The 13,906-nt window shown below is 38.8% G+C and overlaps 1 protein-coding gene across 1 annotated transcript; it reads right to left on the bottom strand.

The window, feature by feature from the left end:
• Positions 1–4,046: 4,046 nt before the first annotated feature.
• Positions 4,047–13,257, bottom strand: ZNF572 (zinc finger protein 572). Its single transcript, XM_073230124.1, has 3 exons — positions 13,145–13,257; positions 11,169–11,282; positions 4,047–10,518 (listed from the first exon to the last, which is right to left on the bottom strand). Exons 2-3 carry the CDS (start codon positions 11,245–11,247, stop codon positions 9,005–9,007), a joined length of 1,593 nt encoding a protein of 530 aa, XP_073086225.1. The 5' UTR covers positions 11,248–11,282; positions 13,145–13,257; the 3' UTR covers positions 4,047–9,004.
• Between the last annotated feature and the right edge of the window lie 649 nt (positions 13,258–13,906).

Here is a 13,906-nt window from a genome sequence, read left to right as displayed (position 1 = left end):
GCCAGAAGAAAGGAAGAAGAGATGGTGTGCCGGGTTTTCCCTTCCTCTTCCCCAAATTGTCAGGCAACTACGCATTTGTCACTGTGCTCAGGCTAAAGACACCCTGATGCGCTTAGCCCCGTTCTCTCAAGATAAGAAACGTGGGAATGGGCGCAGGAGGACGAACGTGAAATAAAGATGTCCCATAAGTGCCCCGAGAAACTGGGTAGACAGGGTACCATGGAAACCGGAGGCGGTCTTTCACTTGTCCTGGAGGGAGGCTGGCAAAGTCTCCGAGGGAGTTGCATGTACCCAAGACAAGCATTCTGGAGGACACAGTAAAAGAGTGCGAGTCAAAAGGTGAGAGACAACCCTGTTATGAAACGATGAAACCTCCCCAGGATTTACTGAGGTCTGATAACAGTGCCTTTGCTGACCTAGACTGCCTTGCTTACTTTAAACTCTATGACTTCATGTACAAATTCTGCCCTCTGGAGCACTGCTTAATTGTCACCTTTTCCATCAGGTCTCCACTGACCCACACCAAGTCACATGACAGTTTATTGATACCTATTATCCCAATCTCTGACTACACTTGTAAGTTAAGCTTTATCATCCCACTCACCACTATGTTCCTTGAGGGAAGGCCCTCTAATGAATCAGGATCACCCACAGCACCTAACACAACGTGTTGCACTTAATTTATCCTCCATAAAAAAGTTTTGATGAATGATGAATGATAGTAAGGTAGTAGGAAGACCAGATGACTGGAATCAGGAGAACTAGATTCTGGCAGCCACTAACCAGCTTTGTGACCTTGGACAAGTCAAAAGTCAGTCAGCCTCTTGAGGGAAAGGTCAGTATCTCCAAGAAATCTAAATTCTTTGCAATCCTGAACCTGACACTTTGCAGAGTTCAAGATAGTATGGCACCTGCCATCATTTTTCATCCCAAATATTGTATGTTTTATCTGCTAATAAAATATTTTACATGTCAAAACGTTTTCTCAGGCATCATTTGACTCTCAAAATCACCTTGATTTTAAAAAAATAACAAACATGAAACAAAGTGCCTTGGCCAAATCACAGCTTGTAAGTGAAACCAAAAGTTAAACTCCTAGTATCCAAATTCATGTTCCCCAATACTCTTAACTATCAATAACTGCTTTAACTTTCCTCTATCATAAAACCAAGACTTTCTCTCCCTAACAATTTTACTCAATGTTACCAATAAATTCAGCTGTTTGAAATATATATGAAATTCAAAAGGATTCATGAAAAAAATCAGTTTAATGTGTGGGAAATCATTTTCCTGCAGACAAGTCTTCAATACACTGCTTGTTGGTACCATGAGTTCCTATATTGCTAAAATTCTAGAAGGCATCTGACTCTTACAGATGAAAACACAGTATCACCTGGATGATTGTTACTTGATTGTCATATTTGAGATTATCATAGGATTGTTTTCTTTTTAAGTAATTTAGAAATCTTTTGAAAGCCACTTCATGTGTTTACAGTCCAAGATCCACGTCTGTACTTGGGGCAAAAAGAGCATTTGTAATGCCTAGCATAGGGCACACTCTGAATGCTTATATTGCCTGGGCTTAATTAAAGGCTATATAACCGTCACTTAAGTATGTTTTAATCTTCGCATGGCTCCACTTCTTCAAAAACAAAAATCTGTCACTCAGGCTAAAGTGAAGTCAATTAAATATGACACAAAATTAGCCACTTACTGACTGAAAGTAATAAACTACAGAGAAATTCATCAGAAATATTTTGGTAGTCATGACAAGAGCTAATACTTATATAGTAGAGGCAGTGGTCTAAATGCTTTCTTCATATATTAGCTCATTTTGTCCTCACAATCACATTATCAGGCAGGTACAGTTTTAGCCCCATTCTATAGACAAGGAAACCAATGTGCAGAGAACTGGTCACATAGCCAGAGACTGAATCCAAGCTGAGGAATCTAGGAACGTTTAAGTAGAATGTGTTTTTTTTCCTCCGCATACAAATATCATACCTTAAAACAAACAAAAAAGCCCATGTGCTCTTTTCACTACATTGCTTAACTGCCTGTCATCTCTTTTGACCTAATTTGGCATGCCAGGCCTCAACTTGTGTCTCTTGAAGTGCCATTTTCAAGGCAGGAAGAAGCCTTGCCCTCCTTTCTTCAACTATCCGTTCTCTAAAATCCACATTAATCATCATCTCTTTCTTTTGAAGTTTTCATAACTCCACCTCTTTGTCATACCAGTCACCAATTTTTAATTAGCAACTTACATATAACTTCAACTTCTTAAGGCAACGACTACGTCTTATTCATAGGTGAATTCTCAGCACTTAGTATATGGTAAGCATTCTTCAATGTATTAAATGTAACCTTTCCTTTCTTCATTTTATCCCTTTTTGTTGTTGTTTTGATACCAAACTGAGCAATTCCTTTTTCACTGTTTTTATTTGTTACACATTAGAAACACATACACTGAAACCCTCAAAACTTTCTTGCTATTATCTTGTCCAAAAAGACTTTTAACACCAGTTATTTGTTCTAGATCCCCTCAGTACTTATGTAATCTTTTACAAATTCTAGTTGCAAGTGATGGAGACAATTACATTAATTTTGAACTTTCATTTTCTTTCTCTCCTTCAGTACTACTTGTAAAGCCATAATAAGCATATACATCAAAGCAATTCAATGTAATAACATGTAACAACTGTCCACTTTGTAACAGGCATTATTATGCTTAGAGTTGGGAGTAAAGAAGTGAACAGAGCAGACAGTACCTCTCATTTGGGACTTAGTTTAATGGAGAAGACAGCAGCAATCAGGTCAAGATGATATTGTTCCAAAAAAGAGCAAGTACACATTGCTCTGGAGGGTGAGAGCAGATAAACTAACCGAGGGGTCAAGGATGGCCACACAGAGGAAATTACCCTTACACTGAGGTTTGAGAATTCATAGGAGTAACCAGGTATATAACCTCTGACAAGGCAGTGACCATACCTGACGTATTTTTTTCCCTTTCCCAGCTGTTTGTGTCTGTGGATGTTCTTTTCCTTTACCAAAACTCTAAAGCCTGCAGCCAACAATACAAGTTTTTTATTGAATTGTTGATGACAGTAGGGTAGGAAAGATGAGGATTCTAATCTTCTGAGCAGTCTAACCTGATAAGCCTCCTTCCAGCTTTTCCCTCAACATTAGTTGTAGAAACAAAAAGCTACTCATCCATTTGCCAAACCTGAATTTACTTTAGTCATTTGGCGTGCCCTTCATTTTCTGACTCAGATGACAATAGGTATTGCACTAAGCTAGACAGCCCTTCCTCTTAGCACTTCCCAGGCTTTGGGCCTCACTGCATTTCCCCAGCTCCTTAGAACAGCTTCCAGTGCCACCTACTGGATTGTGCCCACGGCCACACAAGGAAAAGTCCAAATAGTTCTTAAAATCAATGATTCAACCCAAGTGACTCTCAGCTCATCCTAACCCAAGAGGGGGAAGGAGGGCTTAAAAAAAACAGGAAAAAAAATAACCAAACAAGCTACCTTAAAAGAGATTTTCATCATTTAAATGTATGGGGCTCAAATCACCTTTTTTCCCCTAGCCCCTCTGAAAGGTGTTTAACAAAATTATTTCACTGAGGTAATTTAAATTGATAACTATCTAAGGAAAGTGATTAAGCAATATGCCTTTAAAAACATTTTTGTCCTTTCACTCAATAATATCACTTCTAGGAATTCACTCTAAGGAAATAATTTGAGATGTCCACTAAGATTTGTGTACCAACAAAAATCAAAAAAGCAAAACCAAACAATGAGAAACACAATATCAAAACATAACAACCAAAAACACCTTGATCACAGTAATGTTATTTTATATAGCAAAAAATTAGAAACAATATAAACATCCAACATTAGAACAATTAAATTATTATAGTACATTATTCAGTGTATTATTATGAAGATATTAAAAACCTCATAATTTAAAACAGGTGAATGGAAAAGTGATGTAAGATTGGGAAAAATCAAAACACAATACTATATATTTATGCCATATGATCCAATTTTTAAAAAAATATTCAGATAAATCCTTAGAAAAGAGGTTATAGGGAAAGAACCATAAACTTTCTGGTGAGTGAGCTGTGGAAAAAATAGTTACAGTTCATTTTTATTTTAGTCTTCATACTTTTATGTACTTCCTACTTTACAATTCTCTATATTTCACAGTTATCAAGCATTACTTGAATGATCGAAAAGTAAGCTATTTGCAAAGGACAAATCTTTCGCCTGTGTTTGTCAGTATAATTAACTAATATTTTCTTTAATCTGCCTGTTTGTCCATATGACCCAGTGTGGCTCAAAATTAATCATGATCCTTTTTCAACCAAAGCTCCCACTTCATCCCTCACTGTGTCAAATCCTAGAAGATCTAATGATTTGACCAGTCAAGCATTATTGTATCAGCAACCTAGCTATCTTAGCACCAACAAGCTACCTGTTTCTCAGTGGCTATGTGCCCACGGAGTCATGATTGCCAGCATCCTGTTTCCATCTATATCTTTGTAAACAAGCATTTGGACCAGCCTTAGCCCTGACTTGATTCCTACTTCATTGGGTGGGGAAGAGGGAGGACAAGGGGAACAAAATAAAAGGTAGAAGAAGAAAGCCTAAATTTAGGTTAGAATATGGATGGACAAGGCAGAAGAGGTCAGGGCCAGACAGAGTTATGAGAACAAAAATGAAATAAAATACATAGGGGAGTGAAAGGAAGGGTAATTTTTGGACAGAAAAGGCAATTATTTGCCATATAATAATAATGATGTGCTACATTATTAGCCTACACACTCTTGGTCATACCCCTTCATGTTAATGGAATAAACTATAACAAAAGGATTGCACCATTTTAGTGGCCACAGAGGACACCCATGTCTCTGAGGCCACCTTCAAAGATGATGCAAAGATCCATGGTTGTCTAGAGCCACTGTGTGATGGTGATAATAGATAACATTGAGTGATTACTAGGTACCAACAATGCTAAGCACATGGCATACATTATTTCACTGATCCTTACAACAAATCCATGAGCTAAATGTTATTAATATCTTTTAGAAACCTAGAAATAATTGACCAAGAAATAATCGAACATTTCTGTACCTAGAGAGTATCCTTAGCAAAATGATGAGCAAATAAGGGTGGACAGGTAAGGAAAATAGTATTTCCTTAATGCCTATGATCTGACTGGTACCTCACCTCATTCACCACTTACCAAATCTTACAAAGTACAGAGTCCAAAAATAGTGACTGAAACATGACTTTGAAACAGGTTTTGAACCTGTCCTAGATAGTCTGAATCAAAAGCCCAGGGTCTTGCCTCCATCCATAAGACTGAACAACTGGGACATTGCAGGATTCCTCTAGGGTTAGTGTGAGGATAGACCTAGCATCCTAGGGCAGCAACTTTCACTTCCAACCAGCCCAGCCTCTGTGGACTGGACAAGTAAAGGTGTTAAAGAGGCCTGCAGGGACACCGAGGCTATGTAGCCTAATCCAGTAGACTTCATCCATTGGTGAATACCCCTCAACCAAAACCAATAAACACTTCACACACCAGGCTTTATGTTGGGATTACAAAAATGGAATCCATTCTTTACACTCAAGGAAATGACTATCTACTAGGAATACACATCCTGTAAGGACATACTCTTGGACATTAGTGTAAAACAGGTAAAGCATATTTCACCCATTCAATAACTATTGAGCACCACTGTGTGCAAAGTATTGTGTCAAACCTCACCAAGCTTGCATTTTCAGAAAGCAAACCTAACCACTTTAATCCTTGGTTAATTCTAGCTCCTTGGATTATCAAACTATTAAAATTTGAAGATGGAAGGTTAGCATGTTAGTATAGTTCAAGAACTGGCAAGGAGGAAGTAGTCATCTGAAAAGCTGCACATTTCCCTACTAGTTTATCCTTTCCTTAGCCCTTCTTACTGTCACTGGACCTCTGCTAAACAGATTAGGCATCAGGTAAATTGTTGTTGAATGAATGAATAACTATATTGTTTGAAAGGAGTTATATAAACCCAAATACAGAATAAAGAAGAAAAGATAATTTTGCCATGACCATGATTTCAGAAAGTGAGAGACTGGCAAAGATGAATACAGTGGAGTAATGTATTAGGGGCAGAAGTCACAGACCACACTCCCCTACCTCTCACCATCAATGAGGGAACTTCTACAGCACTGAGAAGAATGTCCATTTGGTAGATCCAACTTGGATGTCTTGCAATGATGGGAGTACCTTTACCTCAGATACTATTATACATTTGTTTGTATGTCTTCCGGCAAGCTATACAGCAGCTAGGGAGTGAGTTCCCTGCTATATTTGTGAGTATATGCATCGACATGGATTTCCCTACTTCACTGTAGGAAAAAAACATACAAGCCCCTTCTTTGAGTAGCAAAAAATGAACATAGGAGTCTTGCCTTCAGTTAAAAAGAAACTGAAACAAATCACTTGTAAGTAAGAATGCTTTATTTATTCAGTTGCTGAATCCTTTTTGATGGCAAGAGAAATAGAGAATACAAAAATACTTTTTGGGGAGCTAAACAAGGAACGTATTTGCTGATTAGTGAAATAGAGACAAAGACATCAAATATGGTTAAATTTGACTATGTTATGCTCTCCACCATAAACAACAAATGTCTTTCATTTTTCTAGTTTTTAATGCCAAGAGACAATGATTCTTGACAAATTGTTTTACTAATGAAGCCCATCTTAACACACCTAAAATTTGAAAGTCTATATTCCTATACACATCAATGTCTATGAAATAGGTTTTATGTAATTGTGGGCAATAGTGTAGGTGATGATGACAGGACATAAACTACCTGTTGTTAAGCTTTTCAGTTACAAATTAACTTAAATTGAACTTGCTATTTTGCTCTTACCTGACTTAAAACTGAGTCTTTTGTTTCATGAATAAAAATTTTCAACAAGCTGAATCAAATAAAAGTGTTTGAACAGTCTGCCAATGTGAAACACAACATAGCCTTGTGCTTTTACATAACTTATTCCTCAGTGTTACTGAGGTTGGTCATAAAAAATCTGCGATAGAACAAGTTGCAGCTGTATTGCTGCTTAGAAAATATGCGGAGGACATTTTTCAATTTGTTTCAATTAATAATGATCAATTACAACTTATGTAGACCGTGTTATGTTTTAAGCACTGTGCTAGCTGCTTTGCAAACATTTATCTAGTCCTTACAGAAGCCCTGCAAGGTCCTCATTATCTCTGCTGTACAGATGAGAAAACAGGGACAGAGTACTTACTTGCCACACTTAATGTGGCTCATAATTGGGCACCCCCCACCCCAACAGCAATTACTGCCTTGAAATTGAATATCAGCCCCAACAGCAAACACCCAAATTTAATTTTCAAACATCAAATTCTTAGTTCTGAACACTTGTCCTCAGGTATTATAGGTTAAGACAATTTGGGCAATGCAACATAATATACAAAGGTAAAAAGATGCTTAGGTGAGGGTCACATAAAAACCAGTGATACCCAATAATGTTCTCCCGGTGTTTGAAAGCAGAAAATCACCCCCAAATACTACTTAAATACCTTTATTGGTTAGCTTTTGCATTATTTTAAAATTTTGTAACAGTACAAAAAGACACGATTACCTTGCCAATATCAGGCACACTACAATCATGAAAGAAAAAATAATCCCATGCAGTTCAGTTACTGGCCAGATCTCGCCCTTGGCAGCAGCTCCACATTCCCAATTTGTAACTACATGTTCTGCATATGATATACTTAGAATCATAAAATGAAAAAAAATCCTCAACAACTAAGGAGTCTTGACCTTCCTACACATCTACCTTTTGCACTGGCAGAAAAAAATAGAGGTTGGGAGTATAGGAAATATCTTAACACTTTACAAACATATTGGACAGATGAGCAGGGAGAACAGGTCTGAGTTATCAGATCTATACACCTCATGAAAGAGACAAAAGAACTCTGCAGAAACTAGAACTAAGGAATCTCGGTTTCCAATGCCAAACTGTCCATGCACACTGACTCAGACTCAGTGGGAGGATTATTAGAAAAATAACCCAGTTTCTGATCTGACAAGAAAACATCTAATAGAAAAACTGGGGGAATGGACAATTTATCAACAATTTAAAAAACAGAATTTATGAATCCTACCTTCTAATCTGGCTTTGGCCAAGACAACGGGGTATCACTAGATAACCAAGATGGGTTGAACATAAAATATACAATTATTAGAATAGCCAATCTCTAGACCCAGTGCCTTCAAAACTCTAGCCTATTTCTACACTATATTGCAATTCCTCTTGGAAACCAGAAACACCACAGCACATTTCATACAGTCTTATAGGAAATTTTTATGAATCTGCCAAGAACGATGACCTTGAAAGAAAAACCTTTTTGTGATATCCAATAAAGCAGCCACTAGTCATATGTGACTAGTACAAATAAGGAACTGGATTTTAAATCTCTTTTGATCTTAATGTAAATTTAAATTTAAATAACTATCATTGGACAATGCAGTTCTAGATATTAATTTTCAGCAAATAAAAATGCATTTTTTAAAAAAACACTCATTTCTTTAAGACACAACAAAACAGCCAGGAAATCACATTATTTGTTCAAAAAGAATCTTTCTCTGAGTAAATCCCTGAGTGGTAATGATTTATTGCCACCAAATCAGGCATATGGAAATAAGGGAATTCAATGGCAATCTCAGCTTCAAGCTCTCAGGTGTCTTCACTCCCAGGATTTCTCATGTTTTTCCTTTGAAGCTATTCCTATCTTCCTTAAAAATAAAAAAATAAAATCTCCTCCATCTGCGGCAGTACTCTCCCTGGGCAGATCCAATGACCTGGTGATCTGGGCCTTCCCATCCGCTAAACTTCGTAGCACCATGATCAGAGAACACCTTAATTGTCATGGTCCAATAAAAAAAGGGGGAAAAAAACAGGCTTTTGGCACTCAAGAGGAAGAAAAATTGGGAACTGAAAATGAAGAAATGAGGGCCATTCCCCCTAAACAGTTTTTCCAAGTCCATTTATGAGGAAAATCTTCAACTTCAGGAGACTCAGAAGGCTTTTCTATGTGAATTTTCCGATGCTGATTGAGGTAGGCACTTCTGCTGAAACATTTCTCACAGTCAGTACATTTATAAGGTTTTTCTCCTAGGTGTGTCCTCCGGTGCCTGATAAGGTTAAAGCTTTGACTGAAGCATTCACCACAATCAGGACATTTATAAGGTTTCTCTCCTGTGTGAGTCCTTTGGTGAATCACCAATGTGGAACTCTGACTAAAAGTTTTCCAACACTCAGAACATCTGTAAGGTTTTTCTCCTGTATGTGTTCTCTGATGTCTAATGAGATGGGAGCTGAGGCCAAAGCTCTTTCCACATTCACAACATTTATATGGCTTCTCTCCTGGCTGGATTCTGCATTCTCCTATCATATTGCCATTTTGACTCAAACTTTCTTCAAATTCAGAACTTTCATAGGGTTTCTCTCCTATGTGCGTTTTCCGGTGTGTAATAAGGCTTGAACTTCGACTGAATTTCTTCCCACATTCTGTACATTGATAGGGTTTTTCTCCTGTATGTATTCTCTCATGCTTTATTAGAGTAGAATTACAACCAAAGCTTTTTCCACACTCAAGACATTTGTAGGGCTTCTCACCTGTGTGTGTCCGCTGGTGGCGAATCAGGCTGGAACTCTGACTAAAACTTTTCCCACAGTTGGGGCACTTATAAGGTTTTTCTCCAGTGTGGATCCTCTGATGTTCTATTAGGACATAACTATGGCTGAAGCATTTTCCACAAACAGGACATTCATATGGTTTTTCACCTGTATGTGACCTATGATGCTGAATGAGGTGAGAACTGCTACTGAAACTCTTCCCACACTCAGGACACTTATAGGGTTTCTCTCCTGTGTGAGTTCTTTCATGAATAATAAGATGTGAGGTATTGCTGAAGCTTTTCCCACATTCTCCACACCGGTAGGGCTTCTCTCCTGTGTGTGTTCTCAGATGCTGAATCAGGTGAGAGCTGTTACTAAAGCATTTCCCACACTCAGAGCATTTATAAGGTTTTTCTCCTGAGTGGGTCCTCTGGTGTGTACGCAAATGAGAACTATTATTGAAACTTTTCCAACATTCGGAACATTTGTAAGGTTTGTCTCTGAAAGATGAGTTCTGCTGGACAGAGGCAATGCAGTGTTCTGGGTCCCATCCCCAGTGATTGGGTTTCTCCTCCACTTTTCCTGTTGAATTTCCTTGATTCTGTGGGTTGTCATTGTTCTCATAGGAATCATCACACCAAATCTCATCTCTTTGGGACCACATCAATGGAATTTCTTTTGTATTGTCCTGCTTACAATTTTGTGGGTCATCTCTTTTAGACCATTTTGCAACTCTCTCTTTAAGTTGATCTCCTTTAGAGTTACTGTGTTGAATGGTTTCCAAATTATCCTTCCTTTCATTTCCTGCAAGAGTAAACAAATATTCTAACATATTCCCTAATCTCTGCCAGGGGAAGGAAATTCTAAGTTGCAACAGAGGAGAGGAAATAACAAAGCAGAGCTTCATAAATTATTTTATGTTTATTATTTTAAAGCTAGTTTTTACTTCTTTTAGTCTGTGTTCCTCAGAAGCAGGTGAATTTTTTATACTTAGTAACAATACTAATGAAGTTTTGTAGGGTTGTCAGCAATTGCCAAGGGGGATACCAATCTAAAAATAGTTTCCTTAAACTTTATTAGAAGACTGAAAAGAAAAAAAGGGATCTGAACTAGGGGAGAAACTGAATAGGCTACCTTCTGAGATGAAAAACAGACAATACCTTAGTTAAAATCTGAGCAAATATAGAAATAACAATCATGCCCATTATTTATTAAGAAATAAATAAATTTGTACATGGTATCTCATTAATCCCGAAAAATATGTGAGACAGATATTAAGATTCACTTAAAGATGAAAAAAGTGAGGTTGTAAGAGTTAATATAGCTTGTAAGTGACACAGCTGGGACTCAGATTAAAGTTTCTCTCATTCTAATGTTCTAGTCTTTCTATGCACTCTGTAGCACATCTTAAGATGAATCTCCAAAGGATTCAGATCATCTTCTTGACCCCTCACCTGTAAAAGGGCTTTTCAAACTCTCCCTTTCCATGAAGCCATTAGAATCTGAGACCAATAGTTTTTGTTCTTTCTCCATCACAGTGCTCACAGCCAGGTTAGGGATCACAAATCCTGTGGAGGGAAAGAGGTTAGGTTTGCAGGCATTTGTTAAAATTTATTCTTCCTTCCTTCCTTCCTTCCCAACCATTGTAACATAACAATTGTAGGCACATAATGGTTTGTGAACCATCCTAAAAATAAGAAACCCAGTCTTTAGAAGTCCTTTTAGAAAATCTTATCTCAGATGCCAAGTGTTTAGAATTAAGGGTTAATCCGATTTACCTTTTCTAAGGAAATAACAATAAAAAATTCAATTTCACATTAAAGTCTGTGCATCAAGCTTCAAAACTGGAATGCTAATATTCACTGTCCACTCAGAGATCAAAAACATTTATAATTGAAGAAACAAATTTGTTTTGTGGATAAAGCACCAAAAAGACTTTAAAGAATCAATACGCCACTATAAATAGCAGCTACAGAGAAAGCACACTGTATAGAAAGAATAACTTCATCCGTGAAGGAGAACAAAAACTTTGTCAGTTTCAAAAGTTAAGATTTATATAACAAGAAATTAGGACAAAAGAGGGCTGGAATAACCACAGCCAATAACCCCTAAATACAAAAGGGAGGCTAATGAAGGATCTTTTCCTTGTCTCTCTCTAAATTCATAATCACAATATGTCTTTAAGTCTAAACTTTATCTTCTGTAGCTAACTACAATCTCTGACCTACTTTAAGAGACTGAAAAATGTGATCTATCACTGAAAGGCAATATATGGACTTGACATCCATTTCAGGATAAAAAGACTAACATAATACAGGAAAAATGAGAGTCTAAAAGGATACATAAAGGCACACATACGGAAAACAAACAAAAAAAGGTATATTTATCATTTTCACCCTATTACTGCTTCTCATGTGCCAGCCACTGAACTAAATATGTGTATTTCTCATTTAATTCTCACAACAGCCTTCAGAGGTGTATGAACAATAACCAGCATTAGATGAGCAAAAAAGACATTAGAAACTTTCCCAAGGGCACAGGGCCAGAAAGTGGGACAGTAGTACTCAGTCCCAGGCCTGTTTGGACATCGTCTTTCACACTCTTATCTATTACAGTAAACTCAGAGCAGGAAACAGAGCGTGGAATAAACCCAAACTGCAAATGATCCTTAAGAGGACCCTTACTTTGGAATATTTTGACTGGCTTTCTAGAAAACAGATTTATATTCCAAGACTTTATGTCAAAGGGGGCTGGCATTCCCTAAGCACCCTCAGCAACTAGGGATTTGTTATAGGAAAAGGTGAAACTAGTCTAAATCACAAATATCCCCAGTGTTTTGAGTAGGATAAAAAAAAATAAAGAACTATACATATTAATTTTTTAAGTGTTCGAATGGAATAATGTTCCGCTCCCTGAGTTACACGTTTCCATGGAAGTCTTTACAAAGGAAGCAGCGCCATCATTTTCCCTAAGAAACCATTACTTTTGGTAGTAGATGAACCCCCAGGAACAGTGGCTCAGCAGAACGGTAGCCTACTCAAGGCCATTAACAGTATTAAAAGGCTGTCATTCCACAGAGAAGGGCTGCTTGCAGTGTCTTAAAGCAAAGAGTGAATAGGATGGGGCCATGCTTGGGATGAGAAAGTCTTCCAAAGATGCACTGCCTGAAACTTAGCTTTAAGAACTGTTGACAGGGAGCACAACTGGGGTACACTGCGGGGTAAGTTCCAAGAGACCAGAACCAGCCCACAAGATCCTTTAGGGACCCCGCAGGCGCGGGGGGCGCGGCGGCCTCGCGACGGGAGAGGCTGGGTCAGCGCCGCTCGCAGCAGGGGCTCCCCCTCCGGGCGGACACCGCAGCCTGGGCGCTGCGGCTTCCACTCCTCCTGCCCGCAGCCCTCGGCCCGCTTCCCCCCGAAAAGGAACTCACTGTTCTGGGCGCTACCCAAAAGGCGCCCTGCACCCCCAGCAGGCCCAGCGCTCCTGGAGGAAGGAGCCTCGGCTCCCTCTGACCCCACCACCCGAGGATCCCACACTCGCAAACCCGGCGCACGGAAATGGGAAATTTCCCCGCCTCCCCGGCTTGGCCCGAGCCTCTCTAGGAAACGGAGCAGGCTCGCTCTCGTTGATCTTAACCCGCTGGGTCCTGGACCAGAAGGAGCGCGCTGGTCGATCGCCTTGCCTTGTGCCCTCTGGTGTTGGCGCGCGGTGATTCTCATTCCTCACACAATCCTTACAATAGGGGCCCGACTGGAGCTTGTACTTCCCCTTGCCATCAGAGCATCATCGGATTTATCATCACCATTAGAATAAAAATGATTTCCTAAGCGGCTGTTGTTTCTGTTCCCACCGCTGTGAACCGAGACACACACACACACACACACACACACACACACACACACACACCTATCTGTGAAACAGGCATCCTTCCATATATAAAGCAATTAGTTTTCAAGACACCCTTATTAATAACACCCAGAGAAGCAAACTCTCCTCTTTCATTACAGAGAAAATAGAAGCCAATCCCTTCATCTTCCCCATATCAAATATACAAATCTTAAGACTGCAGCCCCGCTACCCTCTTTCTTCCCTTCTGTTCAACAGAGGATTGGTCCTTCCTATTTAAAACAAGCCCTTCTTTGGTGTTCACTTTCCTTCCTACCTTCTTGGAATTTGTACACTATCAACTAAC

The sequence above is a fragment of the Manis javanica genome, chromosome 2 (assembly GCF_040802235.1).
Source record: "Manis javanica isolate MJ-LG chromosome 2, MJ_LKY, whole genome shotgun sequence".
In the NCBI taxonomy this organism is placed as follows: Eukaryota; Metazoa; Chordata; class Mammalia; order Pholidota; family Manidae; genus Manis; species Manis javanica.
This window is presented reverse-complemented; position numbering and strand designations above follow the sequence as displayed.